A 26,745-nucleotide genomic window follows, 5' to 3' on the forward strand; every position below is an offset into this window, starting at 1 on the left:
TGCTTCTAACCATGATGTTAATCCATCTATCATTTTCATTCTCTGTCTGCCTCTCCTTCTTTTTCCCTCCAGCTTTCCAGTTGTAACTAAATGTATCTCTTGATATGATGTTTCCAAATTGTGATTGCTGTTTTCTGATTCTTTTCAGTAATGTACGTTTTGTTTTCATTCTGTGTAGAACTTCTTCGTTTGTGATCCTTTCCATATTTGATATGTATAGCATTCTTCTGAGAAACCACATCTCTGCTGCATTGATTCTTTCTGCCATTGCAATTTTGATGGTCCATGACTCACAGACATACATCAATATAGGAAGAATGTAGCAGCTGAAAGTTCTAAGGCAGATATCAATTGCCATTTTCTTGTTTGTTCGGATGTTTCTCATTTCTATAAATGTTGTTCTTGCCATTGTTATTCTTGTTTTTATGTCTATTTCGCATTTGCCATCAGATGTTACCCATGATCCAAGGTACTTGTTTCAGGATTTCACTTCCCAATATAATCCTACAATTTGGAATATCAGGTTTATTTGATATTACCATTACTCCAGTTTTCTTTTTGTTTAAAGTTAGGCCAAGTCTTTTGCTTTCTGTATTGATGGTAGATTCTAATTCCTGTACATTTACTTCACTGTTTGCTATCAGTACTGCATCATCTGCATAGCAGAAGCTGTTGACACTGTGTCGTCCTATACTTATATAGGTCCTATACTTATATAGGTCATGTGGTGATAGAACACAACTCTGTCTGACACCTCACCAAACAAAAAATGACAATAGTAGGGAATTAAGACAGTGATGCAAATCGACATGCAATGCTGATTTGACATTAGAGTTCTCAGCTTTGAATACTATATTCCACTTTTCGCTTTGTCTTCACCTAACAGAGCCAAATGTAAACAAGTAGCTCAATGATCACCACCCACAACTGACACTGTTAAAAGTGACTTCAAACTAGAAATTCCTGGACTGTTTGCTGATCTCCATACAACATGAGTAGAAATATTACCTCAAAGATTGAAACATCTATCAGTCACTGTCACAAATTCATGACGTCTGGCCCAATGTCTAAAATTATTTGCGAACTCAACATTTTATTTGACCACATTCACGTGCTGCCTGCAACATGATGAATCAATGTATATGAGATAATGCATTGCCAAGGCCATTTCTCTTGGATATCCAAGTTAATACCAGTATTTTTACATTGCTTTTCAAATGTCACTCATTATTTCACATGCCAAGAAATGAAAATCCTAGCAGGTAATATGGGAAACTGCTTCATGTGACTTGACTGCACTTTAACCAACCTTGATCAAGATTCCAGCCTGAGGGTATAATTATTTTTTGTGTGCACTGGCATGCCCTCCTATTGTTTTAAATGAGGCAACCGTAATGGAGTAAATCTACAGTGCAAATTACTGTTAACTTCCATCAACACTTCCATAATTATCCATCACAATGCCATGCTGAATGGAATTTTACAGACTGGGATCACCTAATAGTAAAAGAAGCTTTGTAAAGGAAAGATTGAATGTTTTAAGCAAGTCAACAGTTTTGTTCTGTAAGGTCAAAGCAAGTGAAAAATAACAAAAGAAATTCTGCTGAAATAAAAAGCTCTGGGTGCCCTGGAAAGGAATACCCTTCACAGGACCAGGAGATAACAATAAATATTGGAAGGGAACAAGGCAATATGGCCTCAAAAATCAGTTGTGTCATTCAAGAAGGTCCCAGTCACAGCATTTTTTTTCTGTCAATTCCCCATATTGTTTTATTCACCATAAATTTGTCTGTTTTGACCATTAATATTGTCAAACATTCAACCTCCACTGCTTCTGGGGAAAAGAACCAAAGATTTGCAATATTCAACATTTAAAAAAAATGTCCTCATCTCTATTTTAAATGGGTTGCTCCATTATCCTGAAAGAATGTTTCCTTCTCTAGGTTCCATCACAATTAGTAACATCCTTTCAACATTCACACCATCAAGGCCTCTCAAAATATTGGATTTTTAAAGATCATCACCATATTCTTCTAAACTCATGGATGGATCCAACCTTGTTCAAACATTCCACTCAAGACAGTATTTCCACTCTCAAAAATTACCCAGTAAAGTTTCTCTAAACCATATCAAATACAATTCTATCCCATTTTGCATGAAGAGACAAAAAATGTATGCAGGGCTCCAGTTATGGTTTCACAAATGCACTCTACAAAATATCAAGACTTTCTAACCTTTACAATTAATTCCTTTTTGCAATAAAGTCCAAACCTCCATTTGCCTTCTTGATAACCTGCTGAGTTTTTTTTTGTTTCATTTTCAAAATGCCCAGATCACTCTGAACTACAGCATATTGTCTCACACTGATTAAACAACATTTTGTTTTGCTATTCATCCTACTGAAGTGGATGCCATTCATTTCCCAACAGTAAACTCTTTATGCCAAATTTTTGCCCATTCACTTCATCTTTCCAATTCAGACTCTTTGCTTCTTCCACATCTCTCTGGATATTTGGCAGCTAACTTGGCTTCAGTACACTGTACCTATCACATAATAAGTCATGAGAGTCCATCAGTGATTCCTTTGGCATCACAGTAGTAATGGCTTGCTCATTTAAATGTAATTTTTATGTGGTTTTGGGTGGCTAATGAATCCTCTATCCATGCTAATACTTTATCCTTAATATCATCAGCTATGACCATGTAATCTAAGTGAATATCCAAGTGAAACTTTAATACACATCTGCTGATTCCCCTTTTTTCACCTACTAAACTTCAATATGCTTGTAAAATATGATTCATATTTTATAATGCCATCATAATATTAAATTGCATGAATACACTACCACGTTGTTGATCATGGATTCTCCCAGTGATGAATGTCAAAGTGGATGGTGTTTCCCATTTTTGTGTCCCTGTGATTTACAGTTGCAATTTTTCATTCTGCTGGGATTTTTCCAGCATCAATTATATTTTGGAAGTTCATTTCAAGTCTGCAGGCATTCTGGTCCAGAGGATTTGACTGCTTCAGTTCCATTAGTTTGGTGAGCATTTTCTCTCTCATGATATGATTGCTTTAAGTTTTCCCTTTCCCTTTGACCCAGGGCTCTGGCCTGAAACATCAGCAATATATTTTTGTCAAAAGATCCTATAGATGCTGAATAAACATTTCAGTGTTTTTTTCTACAATCACAGAGTTTGCAGCTTATCGTGTTTCTCTTTGTAAATACCTGCTATCTTTTTTTTTTCTTTCATTGTTTTATTTTCCAGCTTGATTAGTCAATTTCATATTTGCAATTGCCCTCAAGTTTCAGACTCTAATTTTTGACTTGAGTTTCTCTATCATGTACGATCATGCTTGGATCATCTCTATGAAACATGTTTAAATCCAAAACAGTCTATTCACTGATTGCCATGACAAGATACTGTCCAAAGTAAATGCTTTGAGTTTGTCGTCAAGGCTATCTTTGCAAATTAATTGGCCCACGTCATGGAGTTGTGGTCTCACATATCCAGTAACCTGGGTTCAATCCTGGGCTCTGGCACAATGCAAGGTATGCATGGATTTCCTCCCACTGCTCCAGTTTCCTTCCTCCACCCAAAGGGTTGCTGATTGGTATGATAACTGACCAGTAAAAATTGCCCAAATGTACAGGTGAGTGATGGCATCAAGATGAATTTAAAGAAAATGGGTTCAGTGTACTATTCATATAAATGGCTGCTTGATGGTTGATCTGATCTTCTTGGGCCAGAGAACCATTTCCAAACTGTACTGCTCTGAAATTTTATACCAAGTCGTACATAATATTGCAATACCTTGCTTGCAAGTCCTCCCAGATCTTTGAAATGTACTCTTTCCTAACTCTAAGAACAAAATATTCCAGGCAACTTGATGCTCAGTAGGAATAAACAAAAAGGAAAAATGAAATATGCTACCACTGCATGAGATTGGCATGATAATGAAAGATAAACTTGTTCAGTAGGTTCGGTGTAGCTGTTTTTAAAGAGCTGGTTGACTTCTTATCCTTGGAACCTTAGTTATCTGCAAGACAATTCATTCAACATTTGGACCTCTAACTTACTTATCCATTCTCATTAATGTCTTCTCAACTGGTCCTTCCTTTTCATTACAATATTATATTGCACTCTTATTGAGACATCAAGAATACCTCCGATCTGAACTTCTATTCAAGACTGATGTTTGCAATTTGTTTAGTTGCACTTTACAAATTTCTCCCATTTTTTCCATCTTCAGAATTGACAGAATGCTGGTTTCTCATTGGGTGGAGTAACATACCTGCAAACCCTGTCCGTCAACAGTTACAGAGTTAGCTCGTTGTATCTTGACGCGCTCCTCGGACTTTTTTGTTTGCAGAGAATTATCATCTCTTCTTTTCACAGTGGCTTGCCTATCCTGCAATTCAAAGAAAACAGCAGAATCTGTAAAGCTCATCTCTTAAATTTAACAACACATTCTGGGGATTAAATACCAACATGGAATCACCTACCATCACTTTAGCAAAAGTTTATGCCGTCTTATTCAAAATTGTTCAACTTTTCCACTGAAGTGATGCTAAACGAACGATACATTAATGATGACAACTGCTCAGTCTGTTTATATCCAACCATTAGCTCAGGATTACCATGATGTTCTACTGTTTCTTTAACATTTAAAAAAAAGTTTTTATTTAATACCTCGCCGTGAACCATGTCAATAATATATACTAATATTCATCATTAAAATATAGTGATATTTTCATTCCCCCCCTCCCATCCCCTATAATGTAGAGCAAGAACAAAAAAGTGAAAAAAGAAAAATAAATAAACAATAAAAGAAAACAAAAGGAAAGAAAGACATTGTGTCATCCAAAATTCCATATTTAAGTATTTTCACTTTAAGAGATGGAGGCCTAAAATCGGTGGTTTTTAATATACTCTATTTGTTCAAATAAAGTATATTTGTCTTTTAGATTGTACGTAATTTTTTTCTAATGGAATACACTTATTAATTTCTAAGTACCATTGTTGTATTTTTAAGGTTGTTTTCATTTTCCAAGTTATTATTATGCACTTTTTTGCTGCTATAAATGCAATCAAAATAAAGCTTTTTTGAGTCCTGTCTAATTTTAGGCCTAAGGTATCCTGCTATTTAACAGGAAGATTTAGGAATCTTTTGGTATCCTATTTTTTATAATTCTATTTAATATGTTTCTGATACCCGAGATGGACACTGAAACCTTAAGGATGAAGATCTCCAAATATTCAAATCACTGGCTCAAATTCACAATTTTTTGCTTTAGCAATAGAATATAACTCATGTTTGCTTAAACAGACTGGCACTGGAGACATCATTTACCTCACTGAGCATTTTGTCTCAGTATATTCATGAGTTGCAATCCTGGCAGTGAAAACACGAGCATGTTCCTGGCCATTGGCATATGGACTTTACAGTATATCTGACAAAGTACATACTTTTACAGCCCATCTCCTAGACTCTGCTGTCTGAAGTTCAACATTTAAAATAAAATGCACTACTTTTAAGAGTGCAAAATGGTTCACTTTCTGTCCTTCTAGGCAAAGTTTAACTCCAGTATGTAAACTTTGACACTGGGCATTTCTAGTACACATTATGACACAGAGGAAGGCACTCAGCCCTTTGACAGCATAAAGCCCTGTAGCAGAGTGATCCCATCCTTCTCTCTCCAAAGTCTTTTGATTCTTTTTTTTTTGCTACATGCACAGCATGTGTGATTTTTCAGGCTCTAATTAACTATTAGCATATCTTCAGGATGTAGGAGAAAATTAAAAGAACAGGGGTAAACCCACATGGTCACAGAGAGAATATGCAAACCCTGCAATGACAGCAGCTGAAGTTAGAATTAAACCTGGATCCCTGGAGCTGGAAATCAGCAGAACTAACTGCTGTGTCCCAGTGCAGCACTGGAATCATAGCAGTTCAAGGAAGATGAAATCTTGTTAAATGCAATCAAGTTGAGAACACTTTCCTTCAAAGGTTGCAAGTTCACATCAATCTGTGGAGAGTTGATTTTAAGTAATGTCTGCTATAATCCACCAAGCAATGAAGCAGAAGAGCACTGTCAGACTATTGATTTCACGTAGGATTTTAAGATGAGGCTCTTTCAGCTGACTACAAAAGATGTTAGGCCATTCAGATAAGGTATAAGTGAGCTATCCTGCCTAAACTTTCTGTCATTCTACCTAAAGAGAACTCGGTTTATAGACAATAGTTGCTGGAATAGGCCAATTGCCCCTTCAAGCCAGCACCGCCATTTATCAGATCATGGCTGATTTTTCCCTTTCAATAACCAATCCCAGCCTTATCCCCATAACCCTTAACTCCCCTGCCCACAAGAGCATTATCCAACTCTCTCTTAAATCTATTCAATGAATCCATCCCCACTGGTTTACTGGTCATTATTATGGTTGATTATAGGAGCTTGATGCCTGCTCATTTTCTACCACATTTCTTTCCTCAGAACAGTGACCACATTTAAAAAAAAACTTAAATAATTGGTGTTTATGGGGGAGTTGACTGTGGATAGACAATGGAAAGCATTCACAGATCTAATGGAGAAATTGCAAAAATCGTTTATACCGGTTTGGCATAAAAATAAACCAAAAAAGGTGACTCAACCGTGGATAACAAGGGAAATTAGAGACAGCATTAGGTCCAAAGAGAGAGCATATCAATTGGCCAAAAAAAGTACCGCAACCGAAGACTGGGAGCAGTTCAAGATGCAGCAAAGGAGGACAAAGGGATTAATCAAGAGAGCAAAAATAAATTACGAAAGTAAGCTTGCGGCAAATATAAAAACCGACTGCAAAAGCTTTTATAAATATGTCAAGAGGAAAAGATTGGTGAAATCCAGAGTAGGTCCTTTGCAGTCGGAATCAGGGGAATATATAATGGGGAATAAGGAAATGGCAGACCAATTAAATTCTTACTTTAGTTCTGTTTTTACAAGAGAGGATACAAATAACCTCCCAAGGATGTTGGGAAACATAGAGACTAATGCAAGGGAGGAACTGAAAGAAATCAGTATCTCTAAGGACATGGTCTTGGGGAAATTGATGGGATTGAAGGCAGATAAATCCCAAGGGCCTAATAATCTACATCCTAGGGTACTCAAGGAAGTGGCCATTCAGATAGCAGATGCTTTAAGAATTATTTTCCAGAACTTGATAGACTCAGGGTCAGTACTCATGGATTGGAGGGTAGCTAATGTTACCCCACTATTTAAAAAGGGGGGTAGAGAAAAAGCGGGGAATTATCAGCTGGTGAGCCTTACATCAGTAGTGGGCAAAATGATGGAATCCATTATTAAGGATGTAATAGCGGAGCATATGACTAGCAGAGAAGGGATCGGACGGAGTCAACATGGATTTACAAAAGGTAAATCGTGCTTGACAAATCTATTGGAATTCTTTGAGATGGTGACAGGTAAAATAGATGGGGGAGAGCCAGTGGATGTGGTGTACCTGGACTTCCAAAAGGCCTTCGATAAGGTCCCGCATAAACGACTGGCTTATAAAATCAAGGCTCATGGAATTGGGGGCAACGTATTGATGTGGATTGAGAACTGGCTGGCAGGTAGAAGACAGAGAGTTGGGATAAATGGCTCATTTTCTGAGTGGCAGGCAGTGACCAGTGGGGTACCACAGGGATCTGTACTGGGACCCCAGCTGTTCACAATTTACATTAATGATCTGGATGAGGGGATTAGATGTAATATCTCCAAATTTGCAGATGACACTAAGCTAGGAGGGGTTGAGTGCACGGAAGAGGGGGTTAGGAAGCTCCAGTGTGATTTGGATAAATTGGGGGACTGGGCAGATACATGGCAAATGCACTACAATGTGGATAAATGTGAGGTTATCCACTTTGGCAATACAAACCGGAGGGCAGATTACTATTTGAATGGCAATAGATTAAGAGATGGGGAAGTGCAGAGAGACCTAGGGGTACTTGTACACCAGTCTCTGAAGGCGAGCATGCAGGTACAGCAGGCGGTTGAAAAGGCAAATGGTATGTTGGCCTTCATATCAAGAGGGTTTGAGTATAGGAACAAGGATACCTTACTGCAGCTGTACACGGCCTTGGTGAGACCCCACCTGGAGTATTGTGTGCAGTTTTGGACACCTTATCTAAGGAAGGATATTCTTGCAATGGAGGGAGTGCAGAGGCAATTCACCAGGCTGATACCTGGAATGGCAGGAATGACTTATGAGGAAAGATTGCGCAAATTGGGGTTGCACTCGCTGGAGTTTAGAAGATTGAGAGGGGATCTCTTAGAGACCTATAAAATTCTGGCAGGACTGGACAGAATGGATGCAGATGGGGCCATGTTTTGAGGATAATAGGCAAACCATTTAGGACCGAGATGAGGAGGAATTTCTTTACCCAGAGGGTGGTGAATCTGTGGAATTCATTGCCACAGAGGGCAGTAGAGGCAGGTTCATTAAATATATTTAAGAGGGAATTAGATCTATTTCTTCAGTATAAGGGTATTAAAGGTTACGGAGAGAAGGTGGGGACGGTGTACTGAACTTTAAGATCAGCCATGATCTCGTTGAATGGCGGAGCAGGCTCGAAGGGTCGAATGACCTACTCCTGCTCCTATCTCCTATGTTTCTATGTTTCTAAAATACTAAATTGTAAACTTTTTATTTCTTTGTGTTTGTCGACTATAAATTGTCCTTCAATGAGCTGATAAAAAATACTCTGATCTTACCACACCAAAATCCAATGAAAATTCCAGCAGATTTTTGAGCCAAGCTCAAAAGAGTTTTGGTTAGACCAGACTCAGCAGAATCACAAGGGAAATTCAACCACAAATTTTAACCACACATTCAAAGAACACTTTCCTGGGCAAGGCAACTGTGAGTCTAGCCAGAGAGTTCAAACATTCTATCATTTGGCTAAGATCCAGATGCAGCTGCTAAACCATATGTAAGATAACACTAGAAAGATAAAACCTTATCTCAAATTTTAAATTAAATCATGAGTAATCATTAACAATCCCTCATGCTCTGACTGGAGACTCAACAGTCTTAGACCTTTCAAGAATTACTCCTCCTCCAGTAAAAACATCAGCCAAAACAGTTACTAGTTATTTTCTCCTGTTTGATCACTGGCCATGAAAGCTACTTCACTGCATTGCCTGGCTGAAAGATCCAAGTGCACAGCACACAATCCAATCCTCAAACTTTGTTTTAAACTCATTAAACACGGGCTTTTGAACACAAGCAAGCATGTTTTCTCATTGATGTTTGATTGAGTTATGATTAGTACTTTAAAAGTATAATTGCCATCCAACCAAAACTCAAGAGTGTGCGTGCCTCTTTGTGTGTGTGTGTGTGTGTGTGTGTGTGTGTGTGTGTGTGTGTGTGTGTGTGTGTGTGTGTGTGTGTAAATATTACATATAAAGATGATAAGTCATTCAGAAAAAATTGTTTATGTCACCCACTTTGGTGCATAATATAAAACATAGAACATTATAGCACAGTACAGGCCCTTTAGCCCATGATCTTGTGCCTACCCATATATACCTTAAAAAAATAAACCCTCCCTACCTCATAACCCTTTATTTTTCTTTCATCCATGTGTCTGTGGATGAGTGTTTTAAATGCCCCAACTCTTACAGCCTCCATCATCACCCATGGCAATGCATTCCAGGCACCATAACTCTATGTGTAAAAAAAATTACCTTTGATGTCTCCCCTAAACTTCCCTCCCTTTACTTTGTACAGATGCAGAAAGCAATAGCATTTTTTAAAAATGATCAGCAATTGAATAAGATCAAAGTGACCTGGATGTGTTTGCGCACAAAATCACTGAAAGCTGAACTGCAGCTACAAGAGGTGAGCAATATGGACTTTTTTCTCTCTCTTAGTCTTTATAATGCAAGGATTTGAATAAAGGAGAAAGTCTTAATGCATTTGTATGGGAGTTGGAATAACTGTGAGAAACAGGATAGGTCGCAGATGCTGATTGAAGTAAAAACATGGAGATGCTGGTGGAACTCAGCTGGTCTAATCAGCATCAATAAGAGACAAAAAATATATTGCTAACATTTCAAGCCTGAGCCCTTGAAGGAAAAATCAGAAAAGGCAGAAGCAGGATATATCCGAAAGATACAAGATATATCAGATATATCAGAATTCAATCAATGGGGGAGAAATCCGGACCAACAAAAGGTGTTATTGGATGTGAATAAAGACTAAGTAGAATTTGTCACGACTGTGTGAAAGTAGACAGGGAATGGAAAGATGACGGAGGGGTTAACAAAAGCTAGAGAAGTCAATATTAATGCTATCTGCTTGGAGGGTGCCCAGTTGGAAGATGAGGTGCTGTTCCTCCAATTTACAGGTGGTCTCAGTCTGACAGTATGTGAGACCATGGACAGACATGTCAGCAAGCGAATAGGATGGAGAACTGAAATGGATGGCCACTGGGAGATCCTCACTATTGTGCCAGACAGAGCTGAGGTGCTAGTCTGCATCCAGTCTCTCTGCTGAAGAAGAGACCACAGCGGGAGCACGGGATGCAGTAGATGACCCCTGCAGATTCACAAGTGAAATGTTGCTTCACTTGGAAACACTGTTTGGGGCCCTGAATAGTGGCGAGAGAGGAGATGTGGGCACAAGTGGAGCATCTCCTGTGATCACAGGGGTAGGTCACAAAGGATTGGTGGGGAGGGAGGAGTGGACAAGGGAGCCATGGAGGGACCAGTCCCTGAGGAAGGTGGAGAGGGGAATAGATGTCTAGTGGTGAGATCACATAGTAGGTGGAAGGAGGGGGATGTGTTGGATGAGGAGGCTGCTGAGGTGGTAGGTGAGGACAAGAGGAATCCTATCCTTGTTGTGACTGGGGGTGGAGGGGCCCAGTGCAGATGTGCGGGTAATGGAGGATATGCAGGTGAGTGCCAAGTTGATGGTAGTAGAGGGAAAGCCACATTGTTTGAAGGAAGTCATCTCTGATGATCTGGCTTGGAAGTCCTCATCCTGGGTACAGATGCGACAGAGACAGTGGAATTGATAGAATGGAATGCAATCCTTACAGCAGCTTGTACCTGATTTAACTGATAATTCATTGTTCATTATTCCACATCAGCAATGCAACATGGCGCAATGAACTTACTTTTAGCGCTGTTGTTTTTGACGACTATTTCAGATTTTGATGTAAAATAAATTGGACCAGTGTTTGCAACAATCTTCATTGCTTCCTTTCCAACTCCTGATTGTGAATTCTTGTTTGCCCATACCAGCAAACTCAGGACTGAGATAAGGAGGAATTTCTTTGCTCAGTGGATGATGAATTTTCCATGCCATCGACTTTGAAGTATTAGTGGTTGAGTTCACTCAAAATAGAGCTTAAGATTTTGGAATGAAGGAATTTCAGGATGATAATGAGGGAGCTGGAAAAAGGTGCATGGAGGAAGATCAAATATGCTCTTGATGTATCATAGACCCTGTTGAGACAGGTACATGAATAGGAAAAGATTTAGAGGGAAATGGGTGTGTCCCAAGTAGGCAAGTTGGTTAGCATGAACAGGTTGTGCAGAAGGGCCTGATTCTGTGCTGTAAAACTTTGTAACTCCATTGAGCATGAGGGACATAACACTCTGGCCAAACATTTTTATTTTCTTTTAAACACAAGTTGTATAAATAAATAAAATGACATGATTCCATCATATAAACGTAGATGGAGGAGAACTGTTACACATTGCTCGAGAAAAGTAAGCCCTGAGAACATATTTGTTAACTGTTATATCATATCATATGATGTCTTTTTGTGATTTTTTTCCTTCTTGATTACGTACTCTTATTCTCCTTATGTATTGTTTACCTACAATATGATTAATTAAAAAAAGATTGAAAGAGAGAAAAGTAAGCTCTGGCAAAGAGGGAATTTGAAGTTAGTGTTGTGATGTAGAACGTGTTCCAAGTGCACAAAGCAACGTTGTGCTCCATCCCACTCTGTGATTATCTGCCCATTCAAATGAATAGATGTTACACAATTCATACAGGAAAGGCCCGTGTTTAGCAGTCTCTTGACTTTTGCAACCATTGACATCAATGTGCTTAAATGTGTTGAACCCTCTGTCCAAATTCCCATTTGTCTGAAGCTATGAGTATTAAATTATCCTAGCAATAAGATGGAGGGGCAGTCGAATTTTATTTAATGTGGAAATTACCTTGAACTTCTCAGTGGTCATGGTTCACTGATAAAGATACATCTTCAATTTTTTTTGCCATTTTGTTGCTCCACATGAGTGCTTTTCAGTTGGTTATCACATCATTTTAAATGCTGAAAGTCTTCAAGTGTGAACAATTCAAGTATACCTTATCTACAAGCTAAATATTAGCAGTAAATTTGACACTAACTCGAGCCAGATCTCTTAAAGCCCAGACAAGTGTTTTCTGTTGATGTGCTCCAAATTTGAAAATGGGAAAGAAAGAAAATGCAATCAAGCATTAGAACTCTTTCAAATAGCAGGTGCAATGATGCAGTTACACTGTACCTTTCTTATTCTCTTTAAAGGGAAAGGGTGTCACACTCAAAGTACTTTTGAAGTGCTGGAAAATATGAGGGATTTTTTTGGCCACAAGACTCCTGCGACAAGTGACATATTGTTTCTTCAACAGGTTTACAAGAGGCACATTCAAAACAAAATCTCACAGGCTAGATAAAGCTCAAGGTGGTTTTGTAATTGTTTTGAAGTTGTCTCATTGAATCCAATAAAATGAGAGCTACTTCTAAAGAAACCCCTTGCAATTCATGGCTTGTGTTCGAGCCATGTATCCCAGTGGGGTTAAGAGTCATTGAATCACTGCCAGTCACACTCATTAGGATTTATGATTAGGTGTCTCCAATTGTTAATTAAGACCAGCAGATAATGGTTACTTTCTTTTTAGTATATAATTACAATATAATTACCCACAGGATATCAGAATGATACAAAACCTTTTCACTAAATGGGCCCTCATTAGAAATCAACTTATAACGCACAATTATTCAGTCAACCTGAATTAATTGAAACATTATTGCATTAATGGATGTAACATTAAGTACCAAGGCCTGGTAATTTCTGTGCAGATTGGGTTTCATGTGCAGAGAAACCTGCTTATTATCATAATGTTTTACATCCTAAACCCACTCATTATCATTGAATTCCAAAACACCGCTCCACTCCCTATTCATTTCTATATAATTTATCATGTTTCAGGTCATAATATGGTACAATGTCATTGATTATTTTATTTAGGTTAGAGAAGATCAACCAGTCACAATTAACCCGTGTTTTATAAACATCTCTGATCCTTCTCACACCTCAACTATGAGTAGATGACCTCAGTTTTCTTTCTTTTGCAATTATTTTATCATCAAATATTTTTATTTCTTCTCCTCTCCGAAGAGGTTCATGCACGAGACCAGAGTTCTCACTCTGGGCTCTTCAACGTAATGAGCATTTTTAAAATGTGAGAGCCTGTTCACTCAGCCTCAAAGTATTTGTCAAAGATATGGAATTATTCTATTTGTAATCAGTGTTAATAAAACAAGAGTATGGTTTCCACATGCCTGAGTCAAGACATGAAGAACAATTGAATTCTGTTGCAGGCCACGATGGACTAACACCGCGAGATCAGGAAATGGATTGATCAGGGGTCTCTATCCACTTGTTTTATCTATTACATTCCTATGAAGCCTCGTCTTCGATCCAATCACAGAGCTTAATGATAGCCTATTCATTTATGATCCATACTTTCAAAAACCTTGTTTCTAATTTCTGAACTTGAGGTTTTATGAATTTGACTTCAGATTCAAAATGTATTAATGGTATGATTGTAGAATTAGTTTGAAGTGAAACCATTTCATTCTCTGTAACAAAGTGTTAGTGTCTTTCCTTTCATCCCCTAAAAAGGAGTGCACCAGCATAGTTTGGCATCCCTTTACTGAACACAAAAGAAATAATTCTAATGTTTCATCCACTACTCTGTGAACTAAAGCATGCATATTAAACAAAGATCCATCACAACTTGTAATGTTTCAAATCCATGATGACTTCTGCAAGAGAATGAGACACTTTAAATAACTGTTAGAGTTTAGAATGCCTACTTTGCTGAGAAATTATGAAAAAGTTGCAGAATTCCTACAAAAGGAAATTCTCCTTTATAAGAACATAGAACACTACAGCACAGTACAGGCCTTTCCACGTTGTGTCAACTCATATATTCCTTTAATAAAACCTAAACCCTCCCTACCCAGTAACCTATTTTTCTCTCATCCATGTCCCTGTCTAAAAGTCTCTTAAATTCCCATGTGTTTCAGCCTCCAGTACCATCCCTGGCAAGGAATTCCAGGCACCCAAAACTAACTCTGTAAGAAAACATATGCTTGATGTCTCCCCTAAACTTGTCTCCCTTCACTTTGTACATATGTCCTCTGCTGTTTGCTATTCTTATCCTTGGAAAAGGGAGCTGGCTGTCCACCCTATCTATGCCTCTCATAATCTTGTAGACCCCTATTAAGTCTTCTCTCATCCTTCAGTGCTCCAAAGAGAGAAGACCTAGATCTGCTAACCTTGCTGCATAAGACTTATTTTCAAATCCAGACAACATCCTGGTAAATCTCCTCAGCACCCTCTCCATAGCTTCCACATCTTTCCTATAATGAGGTGACCAAAACTGAACACAATACTCCAAGTGTAGATATTTGTGAAGTTGCAACATGACCTCTTGACTCCTGAACTCAATCCCCAACTAATGAATCTCAGCATCCAATAAGCTTTCTTAACTATCCTATCAACCTGCATGGTGACCTTGAGGGATACATGGAATTGGACCCCAAGGTCATTCATTATTAATCAAAATCCACGGAATTGCATGGCACATAAAAATCATCTTCAAGGGTTACTGTCAACGCTAATGGACCAGAAAACTTGTTTTCTCTTCCTTAACCTTAATCACAGTTGCAGTTGACTCTCCTTTCTGACATATTTTCTAAAGTCTGATAACTAGGATTGAAAAAATGCCCAGCTACAGAAAAAAGTCTTTCATATAAAGCATTTTTGTTTTTTAACTACAGATGGTGGAAATCCAAACCAGAAACACAAGATGGTGGAAATACTCAGCAAGTCCGGCAACATCTGTGGAAAGGAAAATACAGGGTCTACAGTTCTTAGTCATAACTGAAACCCAAACTATTTTTTTTTCAGCATTTTCTGCTTTGACTTCAGTTCTTCATGCAAGCTCTGCTTTAACATCCTAGTTTCTTACCATAATTCCTGAGACTCTAATGTGCCTCTTTCATTATTTTGTTAAATTTGCCATGTGAGACATATACAATTCAACATTCACCAAAATGTATCACTACCATCAGTACCAACTGTACCACATAGGCCAAATCTATTCAGACAAGTTTCTCACCAACATATCGATAACTTTCAATGTTCACCTTATTCTCTTGCAGTTCCTCAGGCTTGAAGATTACTTTCACTTCAGTTTCGTGGATTCTGAGGTGACCAATGAGATCAACGATGGATCAGCAGGTGGCTGGCAGTCCAGGTGGGTGGGTAGTTTGAGAAGCAGTGAGCTCATCCACCCACCCCCCCTCCCCACCTGACTTCTACGGGTGTCTGATACAACGTAAGGTTCTCAATGCCATCTTGAATGCACCTCTTCTGCTTAAAACAGTCATGGGCTTGCCAAGAATCTATTTTTTTTCCCCAAGGAGGCTTTGAGCATATCCTTGATTCCTTTTATTTGTCCCACCTGGTAATCAGTGCCTATGACAGATCACAGCTAAAGAGTTTGGGCAGCACTTTGAGCTACTGCCTCATTGCTCTAGGATCCTGGTTCATAAAGGAAAAAAGGTAAAAATGGAGAGGGCTTTAGCAATGCTAATCAGAGATTATATCACAGCTGCAGAAAGGGAGGATGTCATGGAGGTATTGTTCTCTGAGTCAGTGTGGGTGGATGTCATAAATAGGAAGGGGGCAGACTCTATTGGGAGTATTCTTTTAGCATCCCCACCCCATCCCCCACTCCCCGACCAAGGCTTCTGGGCTGTGCAAGCTTGTCTCAATGACGTCTTGGTTGTCAAATATCCTTTTCCACAAACAACCAGTGATTGTGCTGGTGCATTGAAGGCAGTGGTAAATTTCAACCATGGTTTGCCTTTGCAGAGAGAGGGCTCTCAAGATTTAAAAAATGCTCCACATTTTCTGAATCTTGTCAAGAGGTTTATTGTTCAAACTGCATTACATAGCTTGAGTACAGATGTTGGGGTGACCTTCGTTCCAGAACGTAGTCACCACAGTTAAACAGTTTCCTATTAGGTGTGAAGATCAGCTCCATGCCCTCAGGAAGTTCACTAGAAGTGATGTATTGCATTACAGCGAGAAAAGTTGAGGTACGTGTCAGGACAATAGTGCAACCTTGTTTGACGTCAGTTTTCTTGGAGATGGTTTCTGCTGTAGACATTGCTCAGAGTGCTGGGTTTCATGCTATCACGAAGTGGACATAAATTAAAGGCAAATTCTCATGGGTGCAAAAAGTGAAGACATCCAGTAGAAAACAAAAACTTCAGTCAGTCAGTATCACCTGTCAATATCCTATCCCCAACAAATCATCTTTCTTATTTCAACTCCATTAAATCCTTTTGCTATTCTAAAGGCCATTTTACAATATTCTCTTTTCCATTGCTATGAGCCTACCATTTTTAAAATGATTCTGGTTTCCTGCACATTTTATTCATCAGCATTTTATACTGTGGATTTAATATAGTCTCTTTCACACTTGCAACTGATCGCAGGAATCAAACACAAATCCACCTTTAAAATGCCAAGTGTGAAAGCAGCTCAACACCGGCATCAGATGATATCATTTCACACCGGGGATTGATGGCCTCAACCCTTAGTACAATCGCTGGGACTAGCGTTGCAATCAAGCAAGTGTAAAATGGGTAATTGCATTGTGGGATTGAAATCAGCCAAGTTTTTGTGAAAGTGCAATGTGATGGACTATAGATATGTTTTTGAAGGAGATAGATTATGGGAGTAGGTTAGGTCACAAACAAACACAAATACTTCACACAACAGATCTCATTTAAAATGCAAGAGCTTTGCTGAAAGTGAGTCATGCAGGCACCAAAAGCCTTTGAAAAGACAATAAAACAAGGAGACTGCTTTGCTAAAGAATTTCAAAGTCAGGTGTAAATGGATTATTGTTTTGAAAGCAACAGATGAATGGACTCAGAAGTTTAGATGCGGTGCTGCATCTGTCTGGTTACAGTTTGCTGTTCTAAGAATTTCATGTGGTTTTTCAAACAGAGAGAGAGGAGAACAAACAAGCTTTCTCTAAGAGAGAGAAATGGTTTCTGCAGCATGGCTAGCTGGCAACTTGTTGAAACCCCATTTTGAAGACAGGTTGTGAGTTCTGAGTTTAGCTTGTTGAAAACCCTTCTGGTCCATACAAGAGGAAATTGCCGGCTGAGTGTTTCACCTCAAATTAGGGAAACAAAAGGAACTATGTGGCAACCTGCAGAAGAAGAAGTTATCATTTAGAAAACCTTGATGAGGCAAGTTTCTACAGCAAAACACTGAAGTGGCTGATCAGAGTGAATCAGTTTGTGTGTGACCAATGAGCAACAAATCTCTCTCTGAAACCAATGATAACTTTCCTGAGAAATAACCAATTACCTTTAAGCACTAGACCTTGGTAAAAATTCATAAATGTTAAATTCTGTGCACAGTATAAGAATTGCTTGATACCGGTGAACTTGGAGGAGTGAGAAGTGAGATTGGACTGTGAATCAGAGAAGTTTTCTAAACATATACATATTATATTCACATGCACTTAGAATTAGAAGGGGGTTAAGTTAGGTTTAATTCAGTTAATAGTAATAAGTTAAAGTTTGTTCCTGTTTTTATGTTTAAAGAAAATTAAAAATGACATTTGTTTATGTAGCTATTTGTCTTGGTGAATTTCTATTGCTGCTGGGTTTTGGGGTCCTCTGAAAAGATTAAAATGAAGGCATAAACTTTGCCATGGGAAAGTTGCAGTGGGGGAGAGAGAGAGAGGAAATAAATAGCAATAAATAGCAATAGCAGACAATTTTTAAACAGCATGGGAAAATTAGTAGCACTATCGCGCACAATTTATAAAGAGCATGGGAAAGGAAAGCAATGGCAGACATGAATTCCCAGAATGCTGCGAAACAGAGAAGCCCCTCTATGAATACTCCATGCATGAAGCCAGGCATACAGCCCTTTCTCTGCCACATGGAATTCTGGGAGGGCAGGCCCGCCATTGCTTTTTCCCACGGTATTTATAAATTGTACGGGATAGTGCTATCAACTTTCCCATGCAATTTAAATTGAACACTATAGTGCTACAAGCTTTCCCACGCTATACAAATTAAGCACTATAGCACTACCAACTTTACAACCAGTTTAAAAATTGTTTGCTATTGTTATTTATTGCTCAGACTTTCCCACAGTCCCTCATAAAGATTTATATTGGTCGTCACAACAACATTGGGGGCTGAAAGGCTCATACTGTGCTGTACATAAAGCTTAATTATGTTATAATTATGCATGATTAATTTTATTCAAATATAAGATCAATACATTGATCAGGATTTAGGCAAGTCCATTATCAATCGATACGTCATGATGTCACCAGTAGAAGGTAGAACAGTCCTAACCCTGGGGATGGCTCCTTGCAAGTACGAAAGTTAAGAGTGTCCTATCCCGGGACACTGAACGTCCAATTTAGTGGGATGCAAGTGCAAGAGAGGCTTATACTTGAAGTACTTCAAAACCGAGGCAGGCAGGTTCTTGAATAGGAAGGGAATCAAGAGTTACTGGAAGAAGGCTGGAGGAGGGGGTTGAAAAGAATAGTAAATCTGTCATGATGGAATGGCAGGACAGGCTCAATGAGACAAATGACCTAATTCTGCTCAATGAGACAAATGGCCTAATTCTGCTCCTACGTCTTATAGCTATTAAAATATTTGACATGCCCAAGATCTCTGTTCTAATGCACATAGTTTGCAGTGCAGATTTAAATTGATTCTTTGTTTTTCTAACTTACTTAGGTCTTTTCTGTTCCTCCAAAACAAACAATAGCATGTTTCTATTTCTACGTTGCTTCCTTCTTCTTCCACTTTATTTCGGATTGTTCTGGTTAGTCTGACCCCTCTTCTAACCTGAGCTGCAACAAGTGTGGCACTGTGGGTTGAGCACTCCTATTCCAAGCTGCCAAGACATTTACAGAAAACAGATGGAGAGAGAAGTCATAGAAGAAGGTCAACCTCAGCAGAACAACGATAACAAAATAGAAAAGTGAGGATTAAAATAGAGAAGAAAATGTCCAACAAGATGGAGGAACAGTAAGAAAAGTAAATGGTAAATTAGGTGAGGAAATGAAAACACAACGCTGGTATCATTGACTGCATGTATTGGTAGTGATAACATCTGCATGATCTCATCTGTGACACCGATTAAGCATTGGACTGCCATCATTGGTGCCAAATGCAAAGAGCTATCAAGGAAAATGGATGTCTCCCCATTATCAGGTATGGTAACACAAAAAGAAAAAAAAAATCTAGTAACTTTTCAGTCAACCATAAAATTCTTGAAATGATTTTCTCATCAAGTTTCCACACATCAGGGTGCCTGATCAAATCTACCAAGCATAAAGCAGGCTTTTTGTATCCCCTGAAAAGCACATTAAAACAAGCACGAAGGAACAAATTAGAAAGATATCAAGGAGCAGGAAAGCAAGGAGGGAATGAAGAAGACAGGAAGGAAAATGACAAATGAACATTAGCTATAGCTGAGATTTGTTTAACCATTCTCTGCTCCTTGCTGTGGGAAGATTTTAGAATAATTTGTCAACGAAATGGAACATAGTAAACACAGTGGGTGTCACGGTTAGAAGAGAGGTTAGCACAACACTGACACAGTGCCAGCCACCTGGGTTGGAATCCAGCGCCATCTGTAAGGAGTTTGTACGTTCTTCCCATGTCTGCGTGAGGTTCCTCTGGATGCTCTGGTTTCCTCCCACTCTTCAAAAGCAAACAGGGTTATAAATTCATTGGGCGGCAAGGGCTCGTGGACCAGAAGGTCCTGTTTCTATACTGTATGTCTAAAAAACTGTGCAGTAGTGGAGGTATATTAGAAAACTAAGTCAGTCCACTTGGCAGAGTGGATACAGCGTGGTAAGGCACATGGGAGGAGCACATGAGTAAGTTGCATGTCTTTTAAGACAAGGACAGGCTGAGAAAGCACATGAATTTTAGTGTGTGGATTAGCACTTGGGAAAAAGATAGTTGCTGTCACAGTCATGGTTAAATGACAGACAAGACGGTCAACTTCAGGTGTGCCAGAGTGAGGAAGGGGAGACAAAAGAAGAGATTGCTCTGCAATATTGCTTAAAGAATTCATTACCACTGCAATAAGGGAGAATGTCCCAGAAGTTCTTCAAATGAGACAAATATGGTTTGAGCAGAGACAATCAAGTTGCTGGGAGTATAAAAGAGGCTTTCTAACAGCTGGCAGAAGACACAGGAACAATTGTTAAGACAAATCACAGAGATAATACAAGTGTAATCGAGGTATATTGATATAAGCAAAAGCAGATGCTGCGGTCTTGTGCATCCACAAAGTGCTGAAGAAACTCAGCAGGTCACACAAAATCCAGAGGAAGTTAGGGGCAATCAACATTTTGGGCCTGAACACTTGATCAGAAATCTAGAAAAATAAGAAGAGATGCCTGAATAAAATCTCGTGGAGGTGGTAGGAGGTGGGGGGGGATGGAGAGGATCACAGGCTAATAGATAAGAGGTGGATGCAGGTGAAGCAAAAGAAGCTGCAAAGTGATAAAGGGCAGAGGGGTAAGAAAGGTGGCTCTCTGACAGGACACGGAAAGGAAGGGAGTGAGAATTGGAGGCAGAGTCAAAAGGTTAGAGAAAGAGAGAGACAGGAGGAGTGGGTTAATGGAAATTGGAGAATTTAATGTTGATGCTGTCTGATTGGAGACTGCTGAGATGGAATGAATGGTGGATGTCTATCTTAGGCAACCCTTTCTCCTTTCTTGGTCTCTCTGACTCCAGTGCCAGAGGCAAACTATTCACAGACACTCTAAGAACACCATCTTCAACAGTTACCTTGATCCTACCCTCTTCCCTGTAAGGATTCTATTCCTTTCTCTCAATTCTTCCATCTCCACCATAGGGTGAGGCCAGGACATCTGGGAAGTTCTCCTTCTTCTTAAAACATAGTTCCCCCTCTACTGCCATGAGCTCAGCTCTTATCTGCATCTCCTCTATTTCCCACACATCTGCCCTGGCCCCTTTCCCCACACTCACACACAACAAGCACAAGGATCCCCTTATCCTTACCTACAATTCCACCAGCTTCCATGGGCAAAATATAACTCTCCACAATTTTCACTACCTATGCATCTTCCCCTCCTCTCCCCTCTCTGCTTTCTGCAGGGATCGCTCGCTCTCATCCACACTCATCCCTTGCTACCTACCGCATGACTGAAAGGAATGCAACATTTGCACTTACACCTCCATCCTCACCACTTTTTAGGGCTCTAGACCAGTGGTTCGCAACCTTTTCCTTTCCATTGACATATCATTTTAAGTTTTCCCTATGCTGTAGGTGCTCTATGATTAGTAAGGGATTGTTTAAGGTGGTATGTGGGTGGAAAGAAAATGTTTTGAAACCACTGTTTTAATTGCACCTAATTGACTCATTCTGTGCATGGTTTTATAACTCCAAAGGAGGCCAATTTCAATTTTTTTCTTAAGCAAACTATTTCAGTAACAATTGGGTTTAGAGTAGTGATTCTCAACCTTCCCTTCCCACTCAGATTCCACCTTAAGCAATCCCTTACTAATCACAGAGAACTGATAGCATAGGAATTATTTAAAGTGATATGTGAGTGGACAGATAAAGGTTGAGAACCACTGGTCGAGATAGTCTTTCCAAATGAAGCAACACCTCACATTAATCTATGAGGGTCATTTTCTGCATCTGGTGCTTCCATTATGGCCTCCTTTACATCGGAGAGACTGGATGTCAAGTGGGAGATCATTTATTGAGCATCTTCTCTCTGTCCACTGCAACAGCAGGTATCTGCCAATGGCCATTCATTTTAATGCCTTACACCACTACCACACTGATATGTCTGTTCATAGCATCATGTAGTGTCAAATGGAGGCCACCTATAAATTGAAAAGAACCATCTTGGACAAAATGTTTCAAAGGGTTTCACAGAGTGATACAACATGGAAACGGGCACTTTGGCCAACTTTGTCCACACCAATCAAGATGCCTGCCAGTTATGGAGGAAACACTAGAATAGGCAGGGTCTGTTTTCTTTGGAACAGAGGCACAGTGAGGTGATGGACAAAATTATAAAGGGCATGGGTAGGCCGGATAGTTGGACATTTTTCAATAAAGTAGTACCTGAAATGGAAGGGCACATGTTTAGAATTTAGAGGGGATCAGAGGAGAAATGTTTCATGAAGTTGGTGTTTGGAATCAGAAATGCATTGGCTGAGGTACTCTCATAATTTTAAGTCCCACAACAGTGCTATCATGTTGCGTTTGCTTGGCACTGATTTTTTTTTGTATACAGTAGGATCCCCATTAACCAGCACCTTTGGGGATCATGGACGTCAGATATGCAAATTTTCATTTTACTGAGACTCACTCTTTCAATGCCTAACTAATACACCTGCATTAAGAATACACCATTTAAAGACAAAAGACAATGCAAAATGTAAAATAATTTGAAAAAAAAATTCAGTATAATTATATAAAGTTCACTTTAATCGGGTAATTTCTGTAACTTACAAAATTTCAATTTGAAACCCACCATAACAGAGCCATGCTGGCTGCTACGCTAACTGTGCCGCTGTCAAAATTGACCCGAAGTTTACAGGTAGAGCCTTACAAATACCAATAAAGATAAAGACTCTTACTAGGCAGAGATAGGGAGACACTGTAGGAGAGTTATCCAATGGCATCGGCTGACTCTTCATCTTGGGTACCGCCATTTAATTCCAATGCAAATTTATTGAAATTTTATTCAAACAGCTGTTGCAGGCAGCTCACAACCTGGCCACTCTGCTGTCTGAATGTTTGCTCCCATTTTAACCTAAGGATTTTGTGCTGCATCAGAGAACATTTACTCTTGCTTGAGCACCTTCCTTGTGCTGATGATCCGGTTCACCTCCACGCAATGGTGACAGCGAAAAGAATGCTTGTGCATGGAGGACCATCGCTAGTTCAGTGGCACAAATCTACATATATGATAGGAAATCTCAGCGCTGGCCCACGTGGTCCATCCGTCCAATCTTATTTATTTGCCATTTATTTATTTATTTACTCTTTTTTTTTGCCAGTTGTTTGAGTTTCCGATTGATTGAATTCTGTAAAACTGAGGATTCTACTATATTGTAACTCTATGCTCTGTAATTGAGCTCTTCTACTTTATAGAGATGCATAAACCTTTTAGACTGTTCCCAGAAGAACCCTTTCTCACTGTACTCAAGTGCAACGTGAAAGATAAACTTAAACTTGCACTTGAATTGTCAAGGCACTGAAGAGAATGGAATGGACCAAGTTATGATAAATGGAATTACTATATACACATTTTTGATAGTCACCAAAGGCATGGGTGGATCAAATTGGTCTGTTTTTGTCCTGTATGACTTTATATTTAGTGGAAATATTGCAAGCAATGTGTTAGGTAGGTTTATGATGCTTTCTTCCAGATTTCTACTCAACTGTATAAATGTCTTAGTTTTGAACAAAAGGAAGGCACACAATAGGCCCATTTGTGAATACCATTGCAGCAAGATTCATGGTACTCTCCAAATGACCCCTTAGCAGAGATTTCTAAATCTATCAAAAGAAGTTCTCCAGAGGTGTCAAAAACAGTCTGGTGAGGTGTAGTCTCCAGATTGACAGAATTAAAACCATAATTCCACCATCACTATAGAATCCATGTCATCTATCCTTTGCAGGATAATGAGCCAGGGTGCTGCATTAGGCATAAAAGCTTCCGTCATCTTCGTGGTAAATCTAACGTTATCAGTTTTTGAAACATATAATCAGGAATCCTTACTGAACTGGCGCTTCAAATTAATGTGAATTTGCTGAATGGAGATTCTAACACAACAAAGGATTCAAACTAAAATATCTGGATAAGCTTATAACTACATCTAATATTAACAAAAGAGGCAAATTACAGTAATCCTACGATAATGTCCAATACAACAAGAAAAATATAAATCATCTCAAAGTAAAACAATCCAAGTCTGAAACATTTTATTATCAAGTCCAGATAGTTTCCCCTGAAGACATAAATGCTTTGGAAGTTTTGAGGTTCATTAAGATTAATTTTATTATGTGCTCACATTAGTGTTGAAGAAACAGTAGTGCTCTGTAATTTATTTCTTTGAGCTTAGGGTTATTAACAGCTTACTTTTGTACAGTAGTGTGCAGTAAGTTAATGTCATCACTGAGTCAGCCTTCTGGGTAGGAATATGAATCCTGAGTTTTCCGAGAAGTGCTGATAAGAATTCACAATTAGTAGTTGGAAAGGAAACCTAGAAAATACTTATAAATGCCAATCATTTTGTTGATCAAAATCTGAAGAATTCTTGTGGTCAAAAGAAAAGGTAGTTGCAATACCACAAGTGCAATAGATAGTACCTACCCTCAGGAGATTGTGAAATGTAATTGATGTGTGCAAAATAGTAAACAATGAACTATTAGCCAAGCCAGATTCGAATAAAAAAAGTGAAGTCACAAATTGTTTTGTAAAAAGGTCAAGCAAATTACATCAAAATTAAGTAGTCATTTGTTGGGGAGGAATTCCTCATGTTAGAACACAAGAAAAAACAGCTTGCTCTCACTGGTAGAGTGAGCTACTCTGCCACTCATTAAGGCGTATTTTTAACCTGAATAAAATTTTCTTTCACCATCATCATAACCTTGATTTCCAAATATCGTCTCTGGTCTAAATAAATGTATTGACTCAGTCTCGATTGCTCCCTCGCATAGAATTATGAAGATTCACCACTTCGTGTATAAAGAAATTACTCTTTATCTGAATCCATATACGCATCCTATCGAGCTCTTAAGAATGTTATAAGCTTCGATGAGACTTTCCTTCCTCCTCAACTTTGGAGAATAGAGTCCCAGATTAACTCTGGGACATTCATTCCACCATCCAAAACGCATGAGGTCATAGGTTAATTTGAGTGTAATTGGGTGGCATAAGTTTAAATTAACCTATTTCCCTTAGAGCATCCATGGAATCAGTTCAATGAATATTTGTCACACTTTCTCTCTAGCATCTTTCTCCTTTTATTAGACTTGTAGATCAAAGCAGAGCACAAGGCCTTAACTAATTGCAGTGAGACATATTTCCCCTGAACTCAACTCTCAAAACAACCTATCAAATGTTTCCTAATCAGAAAGGAAATTAACCTTTTCTGGTTAGTACTGTGACTGTACTTTTGGAAAAATGGATACATAATGGGGCTCACCAGGATTTATAAATTAGCCATTCTCAACCTTTTTTTTTCAGCTATGGCTCCCCCAGGACTCAGCTCAAAGTTTATGGCCCCATTTCCCACTGAAGCAGTCAGGTTTTGGTTTCTTCCATACTTCTCTCCTACTGATTACAAATAAAAAATGTTTTCTTTTCATCTCATATAACATAAATAAGGTTTTTATTTAATTGTGCTGTGACTTCTGGGGGTGGGGGTGGGTGATGTAGGGTCCCCATTGAGAATGGATGTTATAAGTACATTGATTGTTCTTTTACATTTGAAAATTGTAGAGCTCGTCGAAAGAACCAAAGACTTGTTGATTCAAACCAAGGCTTTTATTAACTAAAAGACTAGAGCATATCACCAGTCCAGAATGACCTGGTCTGGCTAGGAGCAATCCTTTAAGACCTGCCAGTAGGCGTGGATATGCTCTCAGCCAATCACAGTCATCCTACATGACAATCTGTACATATACACATTGGTGCTAGAATCTGTACTATCACAAAGAGCCAAGACTTAATTCAAATGCCCTGCTATTATTACAACTGTACCATAATTGAATGGTATGTAAACTCCATGATTTAATTTTATTTAACAAAAATATAGTTGACCAAATTATTGGAAGAGAGTGTTTCAAATTTCTACCACTCTTTTTGAGAAAAAAAATCACTTCCTGACAGATCATCCAGGCAACATCCTCCTCCTCCTTCCCCCACCCTGGGTATATAGTACCAGAGTTCCACACTTTAACCAATCTTTCCTGGGTTTTCCACTCCTTAGACACAGAGACTTTATTGTCCAAATTTTCAAGGTACATTATAGTGACCACTGTCACATGCACAAATTCATACCAACGTTTCAATGTAATCCTGGAATATATTTCTACCTCTGCTCTCATTTGGTTGCTTAGAACCAGTGAATTTAACCACTTACATAATTGTTACTCTTCTATTTCATTTATATAACTGACTACTCTTGCCATTTGAAACTAGAATAGATGTTTTCGTTATACTACTTAAATTTATTGCAAGACACTATTGCATGCTGGTTCATTTTCTAAACAAACAGCCAAAATTCTGGACCATTGATCATTGGAAAACCCACCATGCCAGTTGCAAAATGCAAACTTAAGGAAG

General features: G+C 38.8%; 1 protein-coding gene across 1 annotated transcript in view; it reads right to left on the reverse strand.

The window, feature by feature from the left end:
- Positions 1-26,745, reverse strand: part of LOC138759554 (diacylglycerol kinase beta-like) — a 62,820-nt gene that overhangs the window by 7,552 nt on the left and 28,523 nt on the right. Inside the window, exon 5 of the mRNA XM_069930209.1 lies at positions 4,298-4,414. Within this exon, the coding sequence (XP_069786310.1) occupies positions 4,298-4,414 (117 nt within the window). The remainder of the gene's footprint in view (positions 1-4,297; positions 4,415-26,745) is intronic.

This window comes from Narcine bancroftii, chromosome 1 (genome assembly GCF_036971445.1).
Source record: "Narcine bancroftii isolate sNarBan1 chromosome 1, sNarBan1.hap1, whole genome shotgun sequence".
In the NCBI taxonomy this organism is placed as follows: domain Eukaryota; kingdom Metazoa; phylum Chordata; class Chondrichthyes; order Torpediniformes; family Narcinidae; genus Narcine; species Narcine bancroftii.